Source organism: Rattus norvegicus, chromosome 1 (assembly GCF_036323735.1).
Source record: "Rattus norvegicus strain BN/NHsdMcwi chromosome 1, GRCr8, whole genome shotgun sequence".
Lineage (NCBI taxonomy): Eukaryota > Metazoa > Chordata > Mammalia > Rodentia > Muridae > Rattus > Rattus norvegicus.
In genome coordinates, this window is record NC_086019.1 from 164,194,492 (window position 1) to 164,221,497 (window position 27,006).

At 46.5% G+C, this 27,006-nt stretch overlaps 1 protein-coding gene across 7 annotated transcripts in view; it reads left to right on the plus strand.

Moving 5' to 3' along the window:
- C2cd3 (C2 domain containing 3 centriole elongation regulator) overlaps positions 1-27,006 on the plus strand; it is a 97,785-nt gene that overhangs the window by 67,188 nt on the left and 3,591 nt on the right. For 5 of the 7 annotated variants that reach the window (XM_017588950.3, XM_017588952.3, XM_017588951.3 and 2 more), the window contains exons 27-32: positions 2,924-3,129; positions 3,692-3,822; positions 8,349-8,510; positions 11,291-11,511; positions 14,419-15,313; positions 19,694-19,805. In XM_017588950.3, the coding sequence (XP_017444439.1) occupies positions 2,924-3,129; positions 3,692-3,822; positions 8,349-8,510; positions 11,291-11,511; positions 14,419-15,313; positions 19,694-19,805 (1,727 nt within the window). Of the gene's footprint in view, positions 1-2,923; positions 3,130-3,691; positions 3,823-8,348; positions 8,511-11,290; positions 11,512-14,103; positions 14,259-14,418; positions 15,314-19,693; positions 19,806-27,006 lie in introns of those variants that run through there. The other 2 variants (XM_017588953.3, XM_063285137.1) reach the window with 1 other exon arrangement.

Genomic DNA, 27,006 nt, shown 5'->3' on the forward strand with positions numbered 1-27,006 from the left:
TACTTAGCTACTACGGGTTTTTTTGATTGATTGCAGTGATTGTCTCACTGTAACCTGCTCTGTTCTTGAACTCACTCCTCTCTTGCATCCAACTCCCAAGTGCTGGGATTACAGGTGTGTGCTACCTCTTAAGAGGCGTAACCAGGGCTGATAAGATGCTCAGTGGGTAAAGTTGCCACAAGACCCAACAGCCCACATGGTGGAAGAAAAGACCCAGTTCCAACAAGTTGTACTCAGACTTCTCTCCACGTGCAAGCTGTGGCACATGCATTCCCCACCCTCAAAACATAAATAAACATAACTTGTAAAATGTCAAGGAAACAAAGAGGAGTCTAGAGCCATGGATGCTGCAGCCAGACTCTTGACACAGACGTCAGTTCTGCCCCTGCTGTTGCGGTGTGATCTTAGACAATGCCTTGACCTGCGTGTCTGTAAAGTGGGGTTAACAGTAATGCATCCATCCTAAGGTTTACAGAGAGGTAAATAAAGTCCAGACGGTAAATGTGCTGTGATTGTACCTGTGTACTAAATGGCAATGTACTATATATAAGCTTAACAAGCATCTCAAATCCTGCAAGGTAAAAATATAGTCTGCCTTTATAAGTATAACTGGGGACATGGCTCAGTCACCACAGTGCTGTGCAAGTGTGAGAACCTGAGTTTGGGTCCCAGCACCTACACAGAAGCTGCTCATAGCACTGGAGAGGTGGAAATGGTGCATCCCTGCCAGCCTAGCCAAATTGGTGAGCTCCGGCTTCAGTGAGAGATCCTGTCTCAAAAAGTGAGGTTGAAAGTCATTGAGGACAACCCTAGCCTCAATCTCTGGCCTACACACATGCATACAGGGGAGAGAGAGAGGAGAGTGAGTGCGGAAGCACAAGTTGGTAGAACCAGGATTTGAACACGGTTCTGACTGACTAAATAGCTATCACTGCGTATTCTCCCTATGTAAGTAAAGTTGGGTCACAGATGACCAGCACCCCATCTTCTCACAGCATAGTAAATTTAAACTCATTAGATCATCCCTGTAAATCCAGCTCCTTAAAGAATCTGCTAGCTCCTGGTTTCCAGACATTCCATTGTTTGGAGTCATCCACAAACTCACAGTACTTTGTCTGCCAGTGTTTAGTTTCAGTATTGACTACAGCCTGAAAAAGAGCAGGAGTGCCTGGGACATGAAGGCCATTGGCCAGCCCTTTCCTGTCTTTGTGAGGGCTGCTCTGATTCTGGTGTTGGGGATGAGTGCTGAGCCACCCCTTTGCATTCACGTAAGGCCCACCCCACCAGCCTCATGGGTGGTCAGAAGTAGTTTCTCTTGATCTGCATAAGTAATTCCTGGTGTGTTTAACTGGGCTCCACACTCCTCCTTTCTTTCCTCCCTAAGTTTCTATAGAAATTGTCCACCACACCAGGGTTCACCTCAGTTCAATGGCAAGAGAAAGGGACCTGGGTTCAAATCTTCACTCTGCCTTTTGCCAACTGAGTGACCTAAAGTAGACCATTATGCCTGCTTCTGATCTTATACAGTTAGGATATAGTTCCTTCCTTTTCAGGTTGTGTGAAGATTAGAAATAATATCTGTAAATTACATGGTACATAAGCGCTGCTCGGTGAATGGGCTACTGTGCTAGGGCTACTGGGCATAGAGAATAAAGTCCAGTCCCTACCTCAGGGCCTAGTAGAACCTGTAAGCTCATGTTATAAGTGGAGGTAAGGGAAATGCATAAACCAGGCAGCTAAGGTCCATCTAACTGCCTCTCTCCCTTCCTAAGGCCTACCCATGTAGACCCAGTAGATCTTCCACAGAAAGCATCCAGAGCACACTGTTCTGTGTTCAGCAAGTACTTGATTTCCTACCCTGCCAGTCACTAGGCTAAGTGACAGGGATATAAAAGTAAAAGAAGGGGGTTGGGGATTTGGCTCAGTGGTAGAGTATTTGCTTAGCAAGTGCAAGGCCCTGGGTTCGGTCCCCAGCTCCGAAAAAAAAGAAAAGAAAAAAACAAAAACAAAAGTAAAAGAAGACAGGTGGCCCCGTCTTCACAAAACTTATAGCCATGAGGGACACAAGAAATGCAGTACAGACAAGCATAAGGCATGCAGGAAGGGGACCTTTAACCCAAACTTAGATATCAGAGTGGCTTCCTGGACCATACCTCAGCTAAAGCTGGATCAGAGGGACAGCAAACAGTATCCCATGCTGTTTTCCAGGGTGTTGTCTTTCTTTTATAACTGACCTAGTCAGTTCTTAATTAACTATGATACATATGTATATTAGAAAATGAGAGATACAGGTAACTAAAAATAAGAAAATAAACGTTTTCGAAATTGCATAATTTAAAGAATATCCCTCACCTGTGCATGCACACACACAAACCCCTGAGAAAAATCCTGGAGGCATTCTAAGGCTATAGAAAGTAGTATATGGATTTAGAATTTTTTCTAGTTGCTTATATCAAGAATACAAAGCACACCTCTGCCAGCCCTTCTCTGATGTACCAAAACAGGGGGCCTGAGATGTAGCTCAGTTTGTAGAATGCTTGCTGAGTATATATGAAGTCCTGGGTTCAGTCCCCGGTACACATAAATACAGCATGGTGACACAACTGTCTTTCAATACATACCTTATCCTAGCCTCAGGATCACCTCAGCAAGATCAGAAGTTCAAGGTCACCCTTGACTACATAGCAAGTTCAAGACCAGCCTGGGATACATGAAAACTTGTCTCAAAAAAGGAAATGGGATCAGAGGTAACCACAGCACAGAGAAGGACTTCGTAACAGGCTCTGGCTCCTGGCCTCATTGCCAGTCTTGTTGAGCGACTTTGTCATATAATTCAGCTTCTCCATGTGTAGCCTCTAACTTCAACAGGAGAACACACCCTGCCATGCTACCTAGCTCTTCTCTTCTCTTCTCTTCCCCACAGATGAAGAGAGGGTGGTTGGCTTTGCCTCGGTGGACCTCTCCCCACTACTGTCTGGCTTTCAGTTTATCTGTGGCTGGTACAATATTACAGACTTCAGTGGAGAGTGCCAAGGGCAAATAAAAGTTGCCATTTCCCCTATGGAGAGTCTGATGCACTTTAAAGAAGAAAGACAAGCAAGACGTGGGATAGAGACTCCAGGATCACTGGTAGGTTCCCTTGTTCACGCACAGTTAAGGTTCTCCTATAAGAAGATCCTTCGTTCATACTGTTTAGTACTTTGAGCTCATAGCTCACGTTTCATACAAACAACAACCTCCTGGCTTGGGGCAGGAGGAGGGGTGGAGGGCGTAAAAGAAAGGGAAGTTTTCAGACGGTCCAGAGAGGGGTACTCTATTGCTTATTCTTGTTTGCCTGGCAGAGCATGGAGTCAGTGGGTCTTGAATGAGTGACTGCATGAGAAAGTGACCAGAGTTTAGTGGTCCCTTTGTAAGATGACTCCTGATCAGTTCTGGTAGTTATCCTGACGTGTAAATAGAAACCCCTGCCCAGCCTAGGACCTAAAATAATAAGAACATAACTATGAGAAGAGCAACTAAAAGGCAGTCTGAGGGCATGGTGTGTGGAGCAAGAGTAAGTACCTACTTCGCGGGAGGTGATTACGTTTAAATAGGCAATGCATGTTGCTCCTAACGGTCTTCCTATCTATTACGGCTCTGTCCTGAACGGGTTGGTGGTAACACTGCACCATTTTTCTCATTGCTACTCCAGATCCCAATGTTCAGCCCCCTTTCCTTCCCTGCCTCTACTGTATGTGATGCGTTCCCTGGGCCCATGGCAAGGCACATCCCAGGCCTGCCTGCTCACGCCGCTCCAGAGGAGGATCTCTCCTCTCCTGCAAGGTAATGACTGATGGGAAGAGGTGAGGTCACAGCAAGATGCATGTAGACTGTCTCATCGTTTCTCTCTCCTTCTTCAGAGGAGGAACGAGACAGAAAATCATACACAGACACGCTGACTTTCAAGGTCTTTGAAAATAACTTTGTAAGATATGAACTAGAGTGTTTTTACTGCCATGGAAAGAAGAAAATTACATTGTCTCTACCTAACCCCTCCCCACAAAGAAAAACACACAAGGGGTGTAGCCCAGTTGGTAGATTAATAGAGCAGCAGGCCTCAGCACCACATAACATTCCTGTGATCTCAGCACTTGGAATGTGCAGGCAGGTGGATCAGAAGATCAGTCCATCCTCCCCTATATTGTGAGTTCAGAGGCTAGGCTACATGAGACCCTGCTTTAAAAAAAAAATTAAAATTAATTAAAAAAATCCCAAGCCACACATGATTGGCTCATTGTGTTCACTAAGCTAGCCATCAACAGCAGCTATGGGTTTCTGGACTGTAGTGCGCCCCATCCTCTTAGTGACTAGGCCAAAAGGAAGACTGTTCCTTCTTGCTCGCTCCTTTTCAGGCCTTTGTGCCTGTGTCTTTCTCACACCTCAGCAAAGAGACAAAAAAAATAGTCTCTTGTGGGGCACACACTTTTAATCTAAGCACACAGGAGGCAGAGGCAGGTAGATCTCTGAGTTCAAGGCCAGCCTGATCAACATAGGGCGCTCCAGGCCAGCCAGGGCTGCAGAGCAAAACCCTCTCTCAAGGCAGCTGCTCCTGCAGTGAGTGGCCTTTACTAAGTGGGCCCTTATTCTGAAACAGATACTCTGTGCTGCTCCCCTCGAGTACCTGTTCAGTGCTTTGTAGCGTTCCCTTGGTCACCGTCTGTCTAGAAGCTCTATGTCTCAGTTCCTATGTTCAGTGTTCGAGGCTCCAGGCCTTGCTTTGACCATAGCCTGTCAATGACACATGGCTGCGGGTTTTGGGTTTTATTTCTGAGTGCCCAGTGTTTAGTAATTTTAAAGCTAAGAATTTAGTTATTTGCTTTTTATCCACATCAGAATGCCCTAGTTACTTCAGAAGGGCTGGAAGGGCTGTACTGGCATGTCCTTATTCTGAGCTGTCCATTTTGGATTGCGCTCTCGTCCCCCCCTAACCACCTTCAGTTGTCTCTGAGCCTGCCCTCCTCCAGGGATGGTGTGAAGTGTGTGAGATTTGAATCCCAGCCTAGCTGCAGCCTGGACTAGCAAATGGTCTTATTTATTTTTTGTGTCTGTGCCACATGATGCTTATGCCCTTGGAGTCCAAAAGAGGGGTGTGGGATCTCCTGGGACAAGAGCTGTAGATAGGTGGGAGCCACCATGTAGGGCTGGGAATTGAACCTGTGTCCTACAGAAAAGCAGCAGAGCTCTAACTACAGAGCCATCTCCCCAGCCCAAACTTTGGTTCTTTGAGCTTCAGCTTTCCTGTATAATCAATGAAAACAATATATCACCTCAGATTTTAGCAAAAATAAATGAGAATAGAGATAAACTCATTTTAATACATTTTATGTATGTCAGCTGATTGTTTTCGCACCAATCTTAAATAAGAGGTTCCTATAATCCCTAATAACGCCTTTTCTACATTTTTGTCTGTTATAATTGAAAACTAAACAACCTAGATAGCTGCCAGCAACCAGGTAACAGATGCCAAACTGTGGTGTGTCCATAAAATAAAGATGAAGCTGAGTCTCATTTATGCTGAGAATAGAAGGGAGAATAAAGGAGTGCACTGTAAAAATTCCATTTACACAAAATTCTAGAAAATGCATTCTGATTATAGTGACAGAAAGCAAATTAGTGCAGGCCTAGCGATAAGGCGGGAGGTGGGAGGAGGCAAAGGAAGGGGTCTCAGAGCAGAAGCTTGAGCGGGATGGAATATTATCTTGTGAGACTTTTCTTAATGTGGGCAGATGTCAGAACTCATCAGAGTCTGCAGTTTAAATATATTAAGTGTTTTGTTTGGTTGGTTACATCACAGTGAAACAGTGGTTCTAAACATTCCACTTAGGAGCACTTTTCTTTTTCTTTTTTCTCTTTTTTTTTTCTTTTTTCTTTTTTTCGGAGCTGGGGACTGAACCCAGGGCCTTGCGCTCGCTAGGCAAGCGCTCTACCACTGAACTAAATCCCCAACCCCAGGAGCACTTTTCTACTTTTAAAAATGGCAACCCAAAAAAAAAAAAAAAAAGAACATGAGGGGTTGGGGATTTAGCTCAGTGGTAGAGCGCTTGCCTAGGAAGCGCAAGGCCCTGGGTTTGGTCCCCAGCTCCGAAAAAAAAGAACCAAAAAAAAAAAAAAAAAAAAAAATGGCAACCCAGGCCAGGCCTGTGCTCATGCCTTAATCCCAGCACTAGATCGGCAGAGGCAGGCAAGTCTCTGTCAGTCTGAGCAACCTACGTATACAGTGCTCAGGCCAGCTGAGCTGACACAGTGAGACTGTCACAAATAGTAATAATCTAATCCCATGTTCATGAATTCATGAACTTAACATTTTTAAGGTTATGGAACTTCCAAAATTCTTAATATAGGTTCAACATAACATCAAATCCCTATTGGTTTCTTTCTAGAAATTAGTAAACTGATTTTAAATTCATATGGAAATTTAAGAAATGCAGTATAGACAAAACAACCTTTTGCAAGAACGAAGTTCCCAATTCCACAAAGCCACAGTAAGCAAAACACAGCACAGGCTAAAAATACAGGTCAGTGAAATAAAATGAATATTCTACAGGCAAAGTATGTCTTTAACTGACTCTTAGCAGGTGTGCGAGACAGTTCAGTGAGGGAAGAACAGGCTTCTGAACAGAACTGCAGCAGCTTAATATCCCAATGCAGGCTGGATTCAAGCCCCTCCTAGTGCCAGACACAAAACAGCCCCAAATTGGAGTTAACATAGTAGCAAACAAGAAACCCTTTAAAAAAAACATAATTGGTGTAAATTTTTATGAGTTGTTAATTCCCTGAATATGACAACAAAGGCACAAGCAGCAAAAGAAAACTGAATCCTGAAAAGTAAAGATTTGAGTGTTGGAAAGGGAAGGGGCAGGGAAGATGGCTCAGCAGGTAAGAGCAGCTGCTGGGGATCCAGGTTCACTGGCCATCACCCACATCGCAGGGATCTTGTAACTCCAAGTCCTCAGTATCCAGTGCCATCCTCTGGCCTTCACAGGCACCACACACATAACATACTTTCACACGCACACACACGTGCACGCACACACACACACACACACACACACAAATAAAATAAAAATAATTTTTGAAGAAAATCTAAAAATAGAAAGTAAAAAAGAAAGCTCATAGAAGAATAACTTCAAACGTAAATCTAATGGGAATTTATAACTAAATCATAAGCAGAACCCAGGCAATAATATGAAACACGCCATCTGATGTGCTTCTGTTAGAAGCACTTGCCTGTCTGGGTTTGATCCCCAACACTGGTAAAGGGGCTTAAATAATACACTTTTAAAACAAAGTAGCTGGATAGACAGTTCTCCAAGGAAGATATACAAGCGATGGTGGAAAATGCAGGTTGAAACCAAAGTGAGGTGCAGCTTCATACGCACTGCAGTAACTGGGGAAAACAGTATCACAAGTGTTAGGAAGGAAGACTGTGGAGAGATTGTAAAGGTGAGGCCTTGCAGAACTGTGTGGCGGTTCCTTAAAAGTTTAAATAGAGGTGCTGGAGAAATGTGTCAGCCGTTAAGGGTGACTGCCACTCTTCCCAAGGACCTGAGCTCAGTTCCTGCTGAGCATCCACAGCTGGTGACACAGCCACTTGTACTCCAGCTCCAAGAGTTCAAACACCCTCTTAGGCGCAAGCACACGCACGCACGCGCGCACACACACACACACACACAAAATACTTTTTAAAATTGTGGATACAAATTAAATTGTGAATAAAAAGGAAATAAAGTACTAATATATATTATGACATAAAAGAGACTTAGAAGTATATCATGTGATTTCATTGGTATGAAGTATGAATAGACAAAAAGACAAAATAATGAGTGGTCGCCTCAGCTTGGGGGTTTCAAGAAGAAAGGGAAATGATTGCTGATGAGTGTAGAGCTTGGTTTTAGGGAGTAATAAAGTGTTCTAAAACTGATGTTTGAAAAGAAGGAAGTAGCTCTGAATATACTAAAATCATCAGATATATATTTTAATTAGGTTAACTGAATGCTATATGAATTACACCTTAATAAGGTGCCTTATTAAAAGAGAAAAGACTGTGGTCACCTTCTTGAATGCTGTGCTTAGGAATTAGAGGTTTGTTCTATCGATTAAGAAAGCTGGCACTAGAAAGGACAGGTGGCGGTGAACAGAATCCTTAAGGAAGGCCCCATAGGCGGTGGTGTTTAGAAAAGTCACACCACTCAGATATGGAGAATAGAAGGAAGTGAGGTGGGTAAGACTGAGAGCAAGTTTATTTAAGAAACACCAAGAGTTCTCTCCTGGGTTAGGAATTGACTTCACTCCCAATCTCCCTGTGACAGAAATGGCACCATAAGAAACCAGGCAGCTCGCCATGAAGAGCACGTGCAGAACATCCGCCGCTTTCACGAGTCCCTACAGCACGGGGAGGCAGTCTTGCCAAGTGATGGGAAACCAACCACAGTGCCTTCCACCCCCCACACCTCCATCCTGACGTGTCTCAGGTGAGGACCTGCAGTGAGAAAAGGCACAGGGAACCATTGTGTGTGTGGCACAGGTGACTGAGCAATGGCAGCGTGGAGTGTCATTCCCATTAATTGTTCCTTCTCTGGAAGGGTCTCCTGCATTAGTGCTGAGTCGGACCTCAGAGCCTCACAGACTTGCTCACAGACGAGTCTCTCAGTTGGTGCCCTATATTCCTTCAAGAGGCTCTAGTACTGATCAACCTGTGAATCCAGGACCTTTCTCCTGTTCACAGAACTCTCTGATAGCCACCCTCACACCTACAGAGCATCACATCGTCACAGCTTACAAAGCCTCATCCTGTCCGTGGCCTGATCTTCACAACCACATCCTATTCTCGTATCTACCCTGTCATGTGTTGGTCTAGGTAGCAGAGAATCACTGAGAATTGAGACATACTGTAGATCAGCTCGAGGGTGTCAAGTGAGATCTGGTACAGTGGAGAGGACTTGATTTTACAGTTAAATAGGTTTGACCTTAAGCCTGCCAGCCCCAGTGCAGGAGAGAGCCATGGCCAGATAATGGCAGCACAGGGTAGTGACTGCTGAGTTTCCTATGCACAAGCAGGGAGAGGAATCCAGAAAGGGAGGCATGGAAAGAGTTAAAACAGCAAATGTGGCCTTCGAAAGAAACTAATAAATGTGAAGACTATTCTGTACAGAAAGAATATCTCCAAATCCCAGAGGCATAGGGTATGTCAAGACTGGGGAAATACTGACTCTACAGTCCAAAAAGAGTTGAGCAAAAGATGCAAGGGGTAGGCCAGCAAGATCTCTCAGCAGGTAGAAGCACTTGCACACTGGCCTCACATCCTGAGTTCAATCCCAGGATCTCACACTGCAGCAGGAGAGAAACGACTCCTTAGAGTTCTCCTCAGTGCGCACGCGCAGGCACACATGCACACATACACTAAATAAAAATTTAAGGGCAGAGAACAGAGCAGTGTTTTAGAAGTTAGCTCACGTAAGGTCTTGGGTAGACTGGAGACCCATGTGTGACCTATAGTACAAGTATTGATAGACCGTGTCACTAATGAAGAAGCGCAAAATGGTGTTAGCAAGTGGGTGTGCCCTGCTTCTGTGCCACAGCAGAGAGAACTGGGTTCTCAGGTTTTCTAAAGCTGTGACAAGTGGATTTGCATTTCTGCTTGCATTTTCCTGCTCTGGATGTAGCCACATAAATGATTTGCTGGACACCTCCACCATTTGATAGACTGAATTCTCTAGGGATAGAACAAGGATGAACTCTGTCATTTGGATCTGACGCAGGCTAGCTGTGGAAATCCTCCTGAGCATATTTAAAGCAGCAGACAAGCTTCCTCGAGTATCTGTTCCCAGGTACTCATGGCCTAGCTAGAGAAAGTGGATGGAATGCCAAGTAATGAAAACTGACGTGACCGAGGCCGTGTGCTAGAACTGAGAGTGAAGGAGTTTAGAAGGCAGGTGGCCCAGGGATTTCAAATAATGGACTTTGAAAAGGAAGCCGGTGAGCAGCAACTTTACAGGATGCAAAGGAGAGAGAGCAGGGAGCAGCTTGACTCGTTTCCTGATCTGCTGCAGGAGTGTGAGAAGGAATGGACCAGGTTGGGACAGAACCCACTTAGTGTTGTAGAATAGCCACATAGTACTTACCTAGACAAACCACTAAACTCTTTACTTGTAAAGTAATAATTACTAAGGCTGCAGAGATGGCTCAGAGGTTAAGAGCACTGACTGCTCTTCCAGAGGTCCTGAGTTCAATTCCCAGCAACCACATGGTGGCTCACAACCATCTGTAATGGGATCTGATGCCCTCTTCTGGTGTGTCTGAAGACAGCTACAGTGTACTCATATTGAATGAATGAAGGAATCAATTGATCAAATCAATCTTCACCCCAAAAAATGTAATAATTACTGATTTCAAGTGGCTAGCTAAGAATTGCCAAGGTGTAGTGTTTTTGAAAACAAAATCTACACAAATGAAGGTTGGTGTGATTCATTATTGGAGAGTGGTGAGATGGAAAATGAGATTATTTTAAGTCGCCCATTCATGTTAACGTACTCATTCCATAGTCATTTGTTTGTGCTAAGCACTATGATTGTTGGGTATAGTAGGTGTAAGAAGTTATCAGTGAGTCACAGTGCATGGGGGAAGTAGGTCTGAAATCAGCAGGTGCAGTGATTGAGAAATACAGGAAAACCTGAGATGGAGTCCAGAGCCAACCAGAGCATCCAGGGGCTGGCTCGGAGAGGTAACAGGAGTCAGGCGAAGCAAGAAATTGCCATAGTGATGGCTAAGAAGGATGGCTTATGTGCCACCTGTGATGACTGTGATAAGTGATGCTGGCTTGTCCATCCTCTCAGCTGAGGCAGGAATAGTAAGTTCCAGGCCTGGACCTTCTCTAAAAAAGTAAAATAAGGGGTTGGGGATTTAGCTCAGTGGTAGAGCGCTTGCCTAGGAAGCGCAAGGCCCTGGGTTCGGTCCCCAGCTCCGAAAAAAAAAAGAACCAAAAAAAAAAAAAAAGAACCTGCAAAAAAGTAAAATAAAATAAACACCTTAGCAAAAAGAATGGTTCCTTGTGAGAAAGTTGCTAGAGGTCAGAGAGAGGGGATAAAGTTGGCTCTGGTGATGGAAGGGTGACGGGTAAATGACGGGTTGAAGAGGATAGTAAGTCTATACAGTACTAAGTCAAGGGAACAACATACAGTCCTGCCTCAAGTGTCACGTGGAGATTCTTGTAATGGCTCTGAATGACCCCTTTGTTGCCCTCCCCTTTCCCCAGGAAGAATCTGAGTGAGCTGGATGAGATCCAGAAGTACTTTAACCAGAAGCTCAGCAAGCCTTTGCTGCCCTTCAGCTCTCAGAGCTCTCCTGCTGTCTCACAGAGCCAGGAGAGCCAGAGGGAACCTGTGAGCGTAAGAACCAGCAGCCGAGACCCCGAGAGCCAGTGCATCCTGGAGAAATCCAGTAACCTGGTGTTGCAAGTCAGTTCCTTGATCTCAGGTATGGCTCAGAACTGCTTCTGCTAGTCAGCATTGGTCACTAGATGCCAGGTCAAAGGCCAGCTGAATGTCTACACTCAGATAGGCCTCCATGACAGAGACAGACAACAGTTTTCACATCTTTTTTCTTTCTTTGCCATTTTCCTTTAAAGGAAAGGACAATAGTGTGGACTGGAGCATGGGACAATGGAAAGAGCCCTGGGCTGAGAGGCAGGAAACCCAGGTGCCTGGTTTCTGGCATCACCTTGCTACTGACACTGGGCTCTTTCCTCTCTTGGGCTTTCATTCCCCTAACCAAAAACAACAGACTTCGATTAGATGACAGCTCCCTAAAGTTCTAATCCCAGAGTCCAGAAGTGCGCAAAGGTTCTTTTTTGTTTGTTTGTTTGGTTGTTTGGTTGGTTGGTTGGTTGGTTTGTTGGTTGGTTGGTTGGATGATTGGTTGGTTGGTTGGTTGGTTGGTTGGTTGGTTGGTTGGTTGGTTGGTTGGATGATTGGTTGGTTGGATGGATGGTTGGTTGGTTGGTTGGTTGGTTGGTTGGCTGGCCTTGAAGCAGGGTCTTACTGTGTAGTGCAGGCTGGCCTCAGATTCACAGTCATCCTCCTGCATTGTCTTCCAAATGCTGGGTTGCAGGCATGTGCCCACATATCCAGAAAATGCCTGCACACTTAAAAAGATTGTGGGTGGCTCTAAGTCCCTTAGAGCACTTCTCACTTTGCTCCATATTGATGTTGGGAGGTAGAAGAGGGTAAACACTACACATCCTGAAGGACATGTGTGTTTGCTCTGTAGTGAACTTCCACTCCTTCACCACATATCACCACCATCTCAGCCAGACCAGACAATTAGTTATCTGCCATCATAAACTTATATTCTATAGTCAGCCAAAGAAACTTCTCCCAAGAAAGAAACCATTAGACAAAACAAAAGAGAGGCTTCCATCCAAGAGAACTCAAAACTATCACAAGGACGCTGGAGTATAGCTCTCCATAATTGATGGCTTCTGGCAGGAGTGAGGGGAGGATGGGCTCAATTTTCTTTAAGGGACTTGCCACAAGGAATGTGGCCATGCTCCAGTGAGTATACGGGCAACACAAATTGGACTTGTTTCTTTTGTTTTTATTTTTATTTTTTTCCTTGGGTATGGGGGTGTCATGAGGGTAGGTGGCCTGGGAGAACTGAGAAGTGAGTGTGATTGGGGTGCATGATGTGAAATTCCCAAATAACCAATAAAAATATTATATTGGAAAAAAGAGAGAGGGGCTTGCTTTATCAGGATATATGTGGCGACAAATAGGAGAATACCCTTATAGGGATGTAGTAAGAGAATAAAAGGATTAAAGCTGGCCTTGAAGTCAATTTGGATTTAATGCTTACCCAGAAAGAAAATATGGATGCACTCAGACGACAAACATGTGCATGCCCCTGTTTCCACCCTATTACCTCATAAAGAAAGATGGGGAAAGAAAAGGGAGTTCTTAGCAAGGAACTAGCAAAGTAAGAACTGACTATACAGGGAAGTAGTTCAAAAGTAATAAAAGTCTGCCCTGTGTTCATCACGGGTCAGGACACTTCTGAAGAGGCGCCTAGACCAGTAGGTATGAGGGAGTCACAGGTGAGGTCGCCTGCATCCTGAGTCTGTGTGGTGAGCCTTTGCTGACAGACATGTGGACGTTGCCCAGAGACACTCACAAATGATAGGGGAAACAGGTTCTTTTACACCACAGTGTGTTCTCGTGTCTTCCTCACGGAACACGGCCGCAGCGGAGCTTTCTAGCTGGTACATCTGGGCAGGCTTCCTGGAGGTGTGATGAGCGAGAAGCACTGGAAGATAAACTGATTTATAAAAAGAAAATCGTTCCAAGATAGCAGTTAAGACCAGAAAGCCAGGGCCAAGTAAGTCTGCCTGGTGCCTGCTCTGCTTACAGGCACACTCACACCCAGGCATGCTCCCCTCTGATGGCCGAATGTGACAGCTGTGCTAAACAAGGCCGTCCTGTTAGTTAACCCTCTTGGTGAGAAGCGATAGCCCTCAGCCCTGGAAGTCAAGTCCGTCACTAGTTTGACACTTTCTCTAAACAAATCATGCAAATGTGTTATTTACTATGTCTTTGTTGTTACTGCTATTCCTTTTTTTGAGATGAGATCTTGCTATGTTGCCCAGGATAGTTCCAAACTCCTAAAGTGATTCTCTTGCCTCAGCTTTCAGAATAGCTAAAACTGAAGGCATGAACTATTATACCAACTTGTTTATTAATCTATCCACCCTCATTTCACCCCAAAATAAGAGTTGACTCGTATCTTCTCCTTAAGTGCCTACACATGCTCTCAGTCCCAAGCCTGTGGAGTGACTGGTATTGGTCACATATGAAAGAAAAACGGGCTCAGAGGGGACAGTTTGCTGGTGACCACAACCAACTATAGAAACTGGACCCAAAGCCCACGTTCTTTCCAAAGCCCTACTGCCCCATTCTTTTCTTTTGTTGTGCATCACTAAGATTTCCTCGCTTTATTTTCCAGGTAAAATAGATAGTTTTAGTAACTGTCATCGAATAGGTAAATGAGTGGACTCTCGTTTTGGTTTTAATATAGGTGATTTCTGAAGTAAGCGGAAGCATGAGCATGCCCGTCAGGACCCAGCTCCCGAGAGACCTGAGCATGAGCACTTCCACAGGTGTCTCCACAGCCACACATAGACTAGATTTCAGCCCTCCCTCTAATCGTAGAATAAAGGACTAGAAATTGTACTGCTGTGAGCATAGTTTCACTGACTCCTGGGTGAATTAACTCTCGTGAGGGTCGTGTAAAGCCTAATCACAAAGATACTTGTGAAGCTCGAGGCCAGTGTGGGAACCTGAGTGGTCTGCAGCCCTGCTTATAGTAAGAGTGATATCTGTTGCTATTCAGATCTGCAGACTATCACCAGAGATTCACAAGCAGCTTTGACTTCTCACCAAGCCAGGAGTAGAAGCAGAGCAGTCGCCACCCTCCCAGTTGCTCGGGACACCGAGGCTGTTCGAGAAGGAAGCACCACTCCGGAGGAGCCATTGGCAGGAGCTATAGAGGCGAGCCCAGAGTCTCTGCCTCCCCCTGCTGAAGCACCCTCAGAGGGAGGAGGGATGGTTCGTGAGTCACTGGAACAGACAGTCCCCATCATGAGGGTGCAGAGCAGCGATGACACGGAGGTGGGCCCAGACTACAGTGATGAAGACTATGAGGAAGACATCATTGAGCCCAGGACCCTAAATGAAATAACCACAGTGACAGACAAAACGAGCCCCTGGTCCAGTTTCATGTCAGACATGAGTGAGATCCTTAGCCCTCAGCCCAATGAGGTACAAAGGGAAGGCCCCTCCCCAGAACCTTTCCCCAGAGAGGAGCTGAAGGTCAGAAGTAGCCCTCAAAAGGCACTCAGCCCCCATTCTGCACAGGGCTCCCCTAGCCAAAGTGTTTTTTGTGAGGGTGGAGCCTATGAGATCAAGGTTGAAGACCTTGCCTCAACCAAGCCTCAGCTTGTCCCAAGCCTAACATTCTCAGAACCCCAAGAGAGCACTGATTGTGTTGAGCAGTATCCACCACAGGTAAATCAAGGTAAGAAGCCCACACCAGAGATTCTGGCTGAGAGTGAGGCTTTCTCCAGTGAGTTCAGTGACTCTTCTGAGAGCTTTGAGAAGTTTCCTCTGCACCTACCCTCCCAAAGCAAAAGGGAAGACCACAAGAAGCCACCCATGGACTCCCCTGCTGTGAGGCAGAAGCAAGTAACAACTGGGTCAGAGGTGTCCACAAGGCAGAAGCTCCTTCTGTATCCTTTGCTGTTTCCCACAAGTGGTACCCAGGCCATCTGTCCTGGGCATTTGGATGCTGGTACTGGGCTAACAGTGGGTGTGACCTATGGCTCTCATGGAATGCACTGGGGGATTTTGGGTATGGGAAGACTCTTCCTTCAGAAGGCTCACTTGCATGACTAGTATTATAAGTCTACCACTGAAGTCAAGCTTGATGGCCCACACCTACAATCCCAGCTCTTGGGGTCTTGAGATAGGAGAGCTTTGAGTTCTCGATCGTGTAGGCTACATAGCAAGACCTTGTCAAAAAGTAATAGTAGTAATAGAATCTACCATTGACACCTGCCCTTTCAGGTATAAACATTGAATGGGCTTGGAGGCTTGGGTGTTAGTATATACATAATAAACTTCACTGTCTGACTTCTCCACTTTAAACATGTGCAGTTAGTTTCCTGGAGACAGGACTCAGGACCTCAGTTGAAATAAAAGGGGAGGCTGGAGCTATGGCTGTAGTCGCTTGGGAGAGCACTTGCCTAGCCTTGGGTTCTATCCCCAGTACCACAAAAAGGAAAGTGGACATGTAGAGAGAGAATATTGATTTGCATTATTGTATGTTAAGAACTCTTTTTTAATTTGGCACAAGTCTTTTAGATATGTGTCATCTACTCTGCATGTGAGGAAACAGGCTTAGTCTTTTTTTTTTTTAAGATTCATTCATTACTAATTTATGTATATATGTGTTTTGCCTGCATGAATGTCTGTATACCATGTGCATGCAGTGCCCATGGAGGCCGGAAGAGGGTGCTGAATCTCCTGGAACTGGTGAGCCTCAGTGTGGGTGCTGGGAGTTGAACTCAGGTCCTCTAGAAGAGCAGTCAGTGCTCTTAACCACTGAGCCATCTCTCCAGCCTTCATGAATGCATTTAACCAACTGAGCCAGAGAAGTAGGCTGCTTGCTGATAGAAGATCTTCAGAAGTCAGCAGGCCTGACTTTTAAGGCCCTACATCTTATTACTTCTATGAATTCAGGTTTAGCCTGTCTGAACCTGATCTCAGATCAAATGGAGGAAATGATTCCTACCCCAGCACACTTAGAAGCTCCTCAGGTCAATGTCTTGTTTCTCCCTGTTTACCCTCACCTACCTTTGCAGAATAGAAATCACTAAACTGTAGTATCATGTTTCCATGAGATAGAATCGGGTGAATGGAAACATTTATGTTTGTATGCGTGAGGTCTATTCATTGTGCATGTCCATGTGTATGCACACTATGCATGCTCGCTGCATGTCTGCTGGTGCATGTGGGAGCTAGAACCTCCATGTCCTTCACCTTATTCTCTGAGACAGGGTCTTACACTCAACCTGAAACTTACCACCTCAGCAGAACTGCTCCAGGATCCTGCTGTCTGTCCCCTCAGCACTAACATTACAAGCCAGGTGTTACCTGACTTTTTATTTAGCTGCTGGGGTTCCAAACTCAGGTCCTGCACAGTGAGTACTTGACCAACTGACCCGTACCCCAGCCCCCAACACACACACACACACATATGTGATTCATGATACAGGTCAGAGAAAACATGAGGACTACAGTAGGGATTGGGAAAGACCTGTGGCTGGAGAGTAGGCCTTCCCAGCAGGCCCCCTCTGGGTGAAGTTGCTCCCCAGACTTATGTTGGGTGGGGCTCCTAGCCAACTGCCAGTGTAGTTATGATCAGATTGTTGTCAGGAAAAGAGCTGCCACATGTGCCCAGGCTGCTTGAGCTCAAGCCTTCCATTCTTGTCAGAAACCAGTGTTGCCAGACATTGCACTGAGTACTAAGGACAGGTTAGAATTAACCCTTACCTCCAGCTCCCATTATCTGGTGAAAGTCAGGTAACAGGTAGTTGCTCTAAGTGCTTTGGTAAGAGATGGGAGCAGGTAGTGGGGGGGGGGGGCTTTTAGGCTGCTCAGAGTATCAGGAAGAGATGTGAGGAATAGGTCTGCTGGTGTGGTAGGGCACACCCATCATGCCAGCAGTCAGAGGCTGAGCAGAACAGTCAGGAGTTCAAGGTTAGCCTGGGAAAAATACTGTCAAGAAAGAAAAAAAGCAAACATCAGAAGAACACAGGAAACTTGTGCCAACAAGAGATGGAGACCGTCCAGCCTAAAGCATAGAGTGGGAAGAGGAGAGAAGATACAGGGTCAGATAGAAGCATGGGGATGAAGAGGGAAATTCGAAGTGTGACTGACATTTCTATCAGGTTATAAGTTGGCAGTGTCTTTACTAGACGGGGAAGCACATAGACCGTCTTGGAAAAAGAGGTTTCTGTATTGAACAAGTACCCGAGGGGCATCCAGGAGGAAGTGTAGTCCTCAGTTATAAGCGTAGGATCAAGTGAGCATCTTAAATATGAAGATAGCCAGAGAACAGATGTAAGGTGCTGGGGGCGAGCATAGGGAGGTGGCATGACTGCAGAGAGGATGGGTCCTGTGGGAGACCTCTGAACGTTAGGAAGACTTGCAGTGATAAGAGAAGACCAGACTTCAGTGGCTAAGGGAACTAGTGGAGAGGACAGCTACAGTGGGCACCAGTCCCCTACACACTGGGACCACAGAGCAGCTTTATGATGTCAACTGCCGCTCTAAGCAGGTTCTCTATATAATCCATTCATCCTTATTGTCAGCCGAGTTGTAACTAGAAGGGGAGTCACAGTGGGGATGGGACAGTGTTGGTCTCTTTCTAAATGTAAGAGTCTAGTATACTTCCATACACAATGAAAAAGGCTTAAAGTAGACAGCCATCCTGCAGAGCAAGCAGGAGAGGGCGAGCTAAGGAGAGCCTCTGTGTTCAGGGCCCACTGATGCCTCCCCATCATCAGCTGACTCCTGGCTAAGAGTGGTAAGAGCACACCAGCACACAGGCCCAGCCCCAACTCTAGTTCCAGAGATAGCCTGAGTCAGAGGGTTCTACTCCTCTGGGGCCTCTGTTCTACCCCACCTCTCTAGGAGAGTCAAAGGCTTGTACACCTGGTGTAGTTGTCCATTCAGGAGACATATACTGAACATTTATCCTACCCCAGGTACTACTATGTTAGGTAATAGGAATTGGGTTATAAAAATGACATAGTCTCTGCCCCGTTGGAGGCCAGTCCATCATAAAGAGAAAAACAATAAAATGGAGAGTTGAGTAAATGAATCTGATTCAAAGACATGTGTAGCTGCTTAAACAAAAACCCTAAAGAAGGGCTGGAGAGATGGCTCAGCGGTTAAGAGCACCGACTGCTCTTCTAGAGGTCCTGAGTTCAATTCCCAGCAACCACATGGTAGCTCACAAATATTTGCAGTGGGATTCGATGCCCTCTTCTGGTGTGTCTGAGGGCAGCTACAGTGTAGTCATATCCATAAAGTAAATAAATAAATCTTGTTTTAAAAAGAAAAGAAACCCTAAAGAAACAGCACCACAACAGCCCCCTCCGTCTCCTCCGATTAAGGCAATCTCAGTCAGTGCTGTGATTCGACAGGTATTGTAGAGCTGTGTGCTTCCTGCAGCCGCTTACCAGGGTACTGAGAAGTCAGAACTATAGCCCAGACCTTATAGATCTCATGTGCAGAGTGGACAGACCAGCTGTGCCCCTGCCCCCTCCAGTTCTGGTTTTTTAAATGTTCAGAACAGCCAGAAGACAGGTCTTCCCAGTGCCAGTGACCTCCATGGTCAAGGCAGTACCCTTGAGCTACCTTCCACATCACATTAACCGGCAGGCCCTCAGCCAGTGTTCAACCCTTGCTACCTTGCAGGTTCTAGGGTAACAGAAGGGAGATGCTGCTGAGAAATCTGACGAATGTTGAATGAGGCGTAAAGATCTTAGGAAGTAAACTGAGGGACTGCAGAAACAGCCCCATGATCAGAGCAGACTGCGCCTCCAGAGGAGCAGGTTCAACCCAGCACTCACTCACTGGCTCACAACTGTCTGTAACTCCAGTTCCAGGAAGTCTGATGCCCTCTTCCAGCCTCCCTGAGCACCAGGCATGCATGTGCTACCCAGACGTACGTGCAGAGAAAACACCCATACACAGAAAAGGATAATTTGGAAAAAGTTATAATTGAACATTCTCCTGTGATATAGACTGTACTTTCAGAATTAAAGAAAGAACCACGTGGCTACGATAGGAAAAGTCTTCCTGGAGGAGGTTGAATGTGAACTCATTACAGTGAAGACTAAAGAGAGAGAGGGAAGGGAAGGGAAGGACACATTAGGAGGGGACAGGGTCTTCCAGTAAGGGAGGAGCCACTTGTGCCAAGGATTCATGGAGGGGGGAGTGAGATGAGGAAGACACAGATTGTGTGATTGAGGTCAGGGGGTGTTGGTCTAGTATGAGGGTAGGTTTCTAGGTAATTTATTCCTTAACTACCATTTCAGCCCAGAACCTGTTGTGGTGCCCAACTTCTTTTTGCCTCCCCAGCAACTTGAGGCCTCTCTACGCATGATCTCACACTCTCCAGCTTTGCCGCCACCAGCCACAGCTGACCAGGTAAGAGCAGCCGCTGGTCTCCTCCTTAGTACATCAGCATCTCTTCCCTAAAAGTGTGCAGCACGCAAGCTGCCCCAGTGGTCACTCTTTATGCTTTCCTGGAAAATATCCCGTGGGTCCCGACTGGGCAAGGAGCTCAGACATCAGGACACTCCGAGCCTCGTTAGCTAAGACTGCATGGAGGGGAGAGCAACACAGAAGCATAGCAGCAACAGTGCACATCCACGCAAGCGGGGTTCCCCACAGCAGAGGACACCACATAGAAGGGTGCATCCCTAGGGGACCATGACAGCCCAGTCAGCTCTGGATGAAGAGGAGGTCACAGAAGCAGTGTGTCTAGTTGCCATTTACAAAGCACCTTCCTAACCATGAACGACAGGCAGTTGGGACATGTGCATAGATCTTAGCTCTCCACTGTCTGCTCTAACATAACACCTGGTCCTCATTGCAGGTAGCAAAAAGAATGGTTATAGTATTCTGATATGGCATATATAATCAATTATATAGATAAATTATCTGGTTTTGTGAATACAAATCCTAAACAAACAAGAAGCCAGCCAGGTATAATGTCAGAAGCAACGATTCCAGCGTCAGGATCAGGAGTTCTGGCCTGTGCTAGGTGAGCTCATCCTTCTTCAGAGAGAGAAGGGGAACTATCCAAGGGCCAGCCACACTCAGGGCTACCTTGCCATGTCCCCAGGGCCACTTGACTGCTTTTCTAATTAGATGCCCTTTGGGGAGGCCATGACCTAACTTACAACAAATATGTGGAGTGCCACATCTGCATGGAAGAAAGCACCGCGTGATGTAGTAGAGAAGGAGCAGGCCACACAGAGTTCCCAAAACGTCTTTTCAGAGACAAATATAAGTTATAAACAAACTGTGTTTGCATACTCGCTGTGGTTAATAGCTCCTATTCAGTGCTCCCTTCACTTAGACATTATTCTAAACACTGTACACAGTCAGACTATCTTAAATCCCAGCAACTGGATGGGCTAGCCAGACTCTCTCCATTTAGTAATTGGGTATGTCAGAGTTGACGCTGTGGCAGGCTACCAGACAGAAGCAACTTAAAGGCTTACTTGAGTGATCGCAGTCTGTAGTCCTTGGCTGCACCGATGTGCAAGAAGCTACCCACCTTACAGCAGACAAGTAGCAGGTAAGCAGAGACAGGCCAGTGAGCTGAATGTAACCACCAAAGGTTCATTCACTCCCTCAAGCCAGGCCCCACCTCCTGAAACTTCCAGAATCTACCAAAATAATGCCACCAGCCTCCAGTACATGAGACTTTTGGAGGAACACTTAATATCTAAACCATAGCAATGCGGGAACTGAGGCTCAGAGCTTCCTGTCCGCATCTTCAAGGCATCAGTGTATCTGCACATGAAGAAACTGATGGGTAAAGGCTCAGCCTTTTCCCAAAGAGCTCAAAACCCTGCCGTGTGTGTGTGTGTGTGTGTGTGTGTGTGTGTGTGTGTGTGTGTTGCTTTGCTTTTGAGACCGATCCTCAGCTGGCATAAAGCTCCTGCCCTGGGCCTTTAGCAGTTGACAGTGTAAACATTTCCCATGTCTTTGCATAGTCTGTGTTGGTAGGAGAGAGTCAGTCTGACCATTGCTGAGCCCTGCGTTAGAGCTCTGTGCTTAGTCACAGCTAGCAGGCCAGGAGACAATTGTGTGATGGTTCTCAAGAGAGGCCTTGAGACACCTGAACCATGCACTGGCTTTCTAACCCCTCTCTCCAGCCTCCCTTCCCCCACCCCCGCCCGTCCCCCGTGTTTCTAAAACATGTGTTGGTTTGGAGGATAGCTTGATCTGAAGTCCTACCTGCCCCTTCCAGGGGCAGAGATGCTGTTCCCTCAAGGATCCTGCCGTGGTCTTACTCCTCCTCTACTTCTGCACCTCTTCTGACGGTGCACACACATGGCTGAGACATTTGCACTAGGCTTTAGGGGCTGTGCCCAGGCACTGAGCATAAGCTTGGAATACAGCATTCATGGAACAAAACACTGGACCTGCTAGTGAGTAAGCAAAGGCTCTTAGGCTTGTGGCTTGACCTTACTGAGTCTGTTTTGTTCTAAGTAACGTCAGGCTAATATGGGTGGTTAACAGGATGAGGATGAGAATTAAGTAGGCACGGTTGAATCCGTCTCCCTGCCGCCGGCCCTCTGGGCCAAGTGGGTAAAGGGTCAGTGAGTCATGCAGTCAGGAAGAGTTCCACAAGCCACTGTGACAGAACTGCCAGCCAGAAGGTTGCTCCTGTTTCTGCATTTGTGCCTTTGCAATATAGTCCCTCCCCACAAGGACAGACTGTCTTTGGTCTTTTCGATTCAGAGTGTGGGAGAAGGAAAAGATGAGAATGTCCCTTTCCTTAAAGGGCACTCTGAGTTTCAGGAAGATGAGCTCCAGGCTGTTCTTAACTTTCCTTGGCTTGCCCATAGCACAACTCCACTGGTGCTGCCTTAAGACAGCTTCTTTCCGTAGGACTCAGTCTGAGTCCCAGTTAGGAGAGCCAGTGTTATCACAGTTTGCCCTGGGAGGTCCCAAACCAAGAAACCCCAGGTGACAGATTTTGGCTGGAATCCTGATGGTACCAAAAGTTAGATTGCCTGTGTATTTACGGCACTAGTATGAAACTTAACAAAATGGAATGGCCATGTCTTGTTCTGGCAATGTTGATGATAAAGTGGAAATTTTTAAAGAAGGGGACCTTGTGCATGTGTGTCTGATATGAAGAACTCCCACGAATGCAGCCTCACACAGGAAGACTCGTGTGAGGCTATCTGCCCAGTATTGTTGTCAGACCTGGACTAGTGCCACTTTACAGTTAGTCCTTGGACAGACACCCTTTTGTTATTGTCCTTGTAGCCAGGATTGCTTTGAATGAATATGTCTTCTTTGTTGCCTTTAGACGTTCTCTGTAAGCAAGGGTACAGTGAAACCACCCAACAAGACCACTCTGGATGGAAATATTTATTCAAGCTGCCAAGGCTTTCTCTTGGGGGTGGGGGAGGCAGAGGAATAGGAATAGAATAGCAAAGGCGGCAAAGCCTTGCCAGTTTTAAAGAGGTTAAAGGAGGAGGCATAGAAGCTGGAATGGGGTATAGGAGTGGGGGTGGGGCTGCTCCCCAGAAGAGCCGGGATCTGTATGGGGACTTTGCTATATGTTACAGGTCTGTGTTAATAGGGAACTAGATGATGTCCCCTTGCCTGGAAGTTGTAGGCTGTAGGGGCACATAGGCAAAAATAATGGCTTTTCCTAACAGAAACCCACGTTTGTGGGGAATGCTGGCTTTACACTTTTGTTTATCCACTAGCAATCCTTCTGTTTCCCAGAGCCCAGCCTGAGCTGAGCCCATGCTGTCACTTAGGACATTGTCAGTGGCACCGCCATCTTGGGACAGCCACTCTGGATGCCAAGGTTCCCACAGCACACACATTCCACACTCCAATGCTTCCTGCTTAGCCCCAGATAAACAGCACCACTCCTCAACATCCCTGCATGCAGTTTGACACTGGTGATGCAGGTACCCAAAGGTCAGAGAAACGTTTTTTCAAATTAAAATTTTAAAGCACTGAGATAATTGTCCATGAGTTGTCAGAACTTTGAGTGTCTTATATTTTCTTTAGATTTAATTGAGAATTACATTTGGTCAGGAACACCATAATCATCTCACACTTTAAAGTCTCTGAAAGTCTTAAAAATGACTTCAGTGGGAAAGGTCCCTGTTGCACAGCATGGGGACCTGAGTTCAGATCCTCAGCACCACAAGAAAAGCTGTTAAGGCAGAGACCAATAAAGGAAAACACCCTACATCAGCCTCTGGCACACAGACACATGCACCTGCAAACCATTCACGCACACGCACACATACACGCACACGCACACATACACGCACACGTACACACATACAAGCACATACACTGGCCTTGCTTTGAAGAATTTTAGGCAAAGAATAGTCTTAGCTATTTTCCCACATACTCGCTCTTCTCGTGCACTCGTTCTCTCATCCTGGTTCTTGCTGGGACAGTTACCCTGAGCCTAAGGGCTTCCTTTAAGGTTTCATATCTCATGGACCTGCTGGTAACCAGGCCTCTCCAATTTAATGTTCCCAAGTTGCTTTATTTTGCCTTCATTTCGAAACTGATTTTCACTGGCTATAGAATAAAAGCCAACTTGAATGTTAGCATTTTAGAGATGTCTCACTGGGGTTCATCAGGTGACAAAGCTTGCCTAGGATGTACAGAGCCTTGAGTGCAAGCCCCAGCACCACAGAAACTGAACACGGTGGTGCCTGCCTGTAATCGCAGTCCTTGGAGGCTGAGACAGAAGGATCAAAAGTGCAGGATAACCTCCGAGACTCTGGGGGAAAAAAATCAAATAGACGTCTCCATTACTGTTCTCCTGGGTGTTACACGGCCTTTACTCTTCAGCTGCCTTTAAGATCTGTCTCAGCTTCTGATGATGTAGTGCAGTGTTCTCAGTTGTGGAGCTGAGAAGGGCAGGTACGAGCATGCAGGTCATTAACAGTGCAGGCTGGCAGCATTGCAGCCCTGAGGCTGGGTGGTGGATTTACAGAGCTTGTTTTATTGTGCTACACCGTTTACTTACATAGACTCGTTGTTATTTGATGAAGTCACAGAACCTTATGTAATTGGAATTTAATGATGATGGCTGTGAGTTTGGAGCAGACTGGCTGGGACAGCTCCTGGAGTCAAAGGAAGGCTTTCTTATGTTTTAGGATGTACGAGTGTTTTGCCTGCGTGTATGTGTGTACACCACGTGTGTGCCTGGTGCCCATGGAGGTCAGAAGAGGGGATTTGATCCCTTACAACTAGTGTCACAAGTGCTGTGAGCTCCTGTGTGGGTGCTGGGAACTAAACCTGAGATCTTTAAGAGCAGCCAGTGCTCTGAGCCCCAGGAAGACTTCCAGAGGACTGAAGGTGGAGATCTGGTTCAGAGGATCGCCTACCTGACAGAAACACGTGATTCTTCACTAATGTTCCAGGCAATGCTCAGCTTAGAGTGAGAGGGGAAGGGGGAATAATCCAGTCTTGAGTCTCCATTTGTGGATCCCATATGTTCTGTCTCCTCCTGTTGTGTGCAACAAAACTTTTCTTGGGGAGACAACATACATCAACTCACCCCCCATCAGGTATACCACAACAGACCAAAGCAGATACCAGCAAAGTCCAGTTTGGTGAGCCATGAGTTTCACTGGGGGTACTTACAGTGACTTAGACAGCTGCAGCACCAGAGCCCGGGTGACAGCTTAATAGGCAAGCTCCTGTCTAGTCTGTCCCTAAAGAGCTAGCTTTGCTGTGGATCCGCAAGCTCCCCAGGAAGAGGCAAGTGATTCTTCTCAGTCTTTCCCTGTACCTAACTGGAACTCTGGCCTTTTGCGTACCTGCCAGAAGAGGTTTACCAGACCATACCAGAAAGGCGACAGATCCAAGGGGACTTTATAGAATCCAGGGCCCTCATGACTGTGACCTGAGCCTTATGGCTGAGCTGCTCCTCTTGTTAACAAGTGATCATGACCTGTTTCATTTTCTTTGAACCATCAAGTCCCTAGCTCTCTGCAGAGTCAAAGAAAAGACCTAAAGGTCACAGGAAGGGTCCGCTAAAGGCTATCTGAAATTTTTGAAAGAAGATTAGCAACCTGAGCTTATACAGGAGTCAGAAGAAGCCAGAACTGGCTGTACCTAGCCTGACCCAAACTGCAAGTCAATGGATGCATCCCAGGAAGGCCTACAGACCTGTTGGCAATGAGCTGTGCTTGTCTAGACCTGAGCAGGCTGGTGTGCAGCCGGATTCAGGAACTCTGCCAGGACAGTTACCCTAACCCATTTCTCTGGACTTTGAAAACTTCCCACTAGTCAGCACTGATTAGTGGGCTAAGAAGTCTGTCTGGCTCTCCTGGGCCCTTCATTATGGAAACTGAGGGCCAGTGGTGGTGTAAGCAGGAACCCTATGGAATGGGCCTGTTAGAAATGGCTTCTCAGAAGGACAGAAGTGCCAGGTGGTAAGGCACAGAGGGACACTTGGGTAGAAGAACCCCATGGGTAGAGTGCTAACAGGAATGGAGAGTGAGCTGGAGTAGGCCAGCCATGCTGTAGCCGGGTTAGTTAAATTTTGATCTTCTGCTCAGGGATGAGACTCTGGTCTGAGTTTCCTGTCCCCACTTCCCCTTATTCATAGCTGTGGCTGCTGAGTTCTCTGCTGTCTTCAGTCTGGGAAGTCCTTGTTACTACCTTAGGAGAGGACAGTGGGAGCCACCCCAGAGAAAGGCAGCTAGCCAACGGGGTGAAAGTTGAGCATGGTGACAGCTGTGTAGCGCCCTCACACAACCTCTGAGGCAGCAGCAGTCCAGGCAGCTTTGCTGAGCAGGGCAACTGTTTGCTTTCAGTTTTATCTCTCCAGTGTTGTTTCTCAGTTAAGGGCACTGCTCTAGAAAACAACAGAGCCTTAGCCATGAGCCCAACCTAGAGGATCACTTGGGGTCTGTGGGCAGTTGTGGAGGAGCACTTGTCTAGCCAAACCCTAAGCCTACCCTGGGGAACTGCCAGACCTAGTTCTGCTAAGGACCTGTGAGGCCTAGCTTCTTGCCTGAGATAAGGAAAAAGAAAAGCTAAGGAAAAGCTTTGTTCTGCTCTGGTGTCTAGCCAGGGCCAGCCCTAGCTCCAGCATAGCTCCTGTGTTTTGCCCGATGTACCTGGCATGAGCCTCCGTGAGATCTGAATTTTGAGTTTCATAGTAGACCAGAAAAAGAAAACCAGAGTTCACTACTACCTCTCAGTGAGCACTGAGACCCACAAACAGAAGCCATCTTAGTCTTAAGCAAGTGAGACGGGTCATCTATACACAAACCAGTATTCCCTCCATTCATCCTACTACGTGCCCTCAGAGAAAGGGCTGGAGAAGCTTACAGAAGACTAGAAGCAGTCACCACACCCACCACTCCCTAGGAGCACATAGCCTATGATGAAGTAAATTTAGAGGTGTAATGAAAGGGCTCTGAATTGAGATTAGACCACACTGCAGACCAAATAGCACTTCTAAAGAGACCACATCACAGGGACCTGTACAAAGTCTGTCTGTCTGTCTGTGTGCCACACACACACACACACACACACACACACACACACACACACACACACACACTTTTACAGATCAGCTAGTTGAGGTTAAAGAGGAACAACA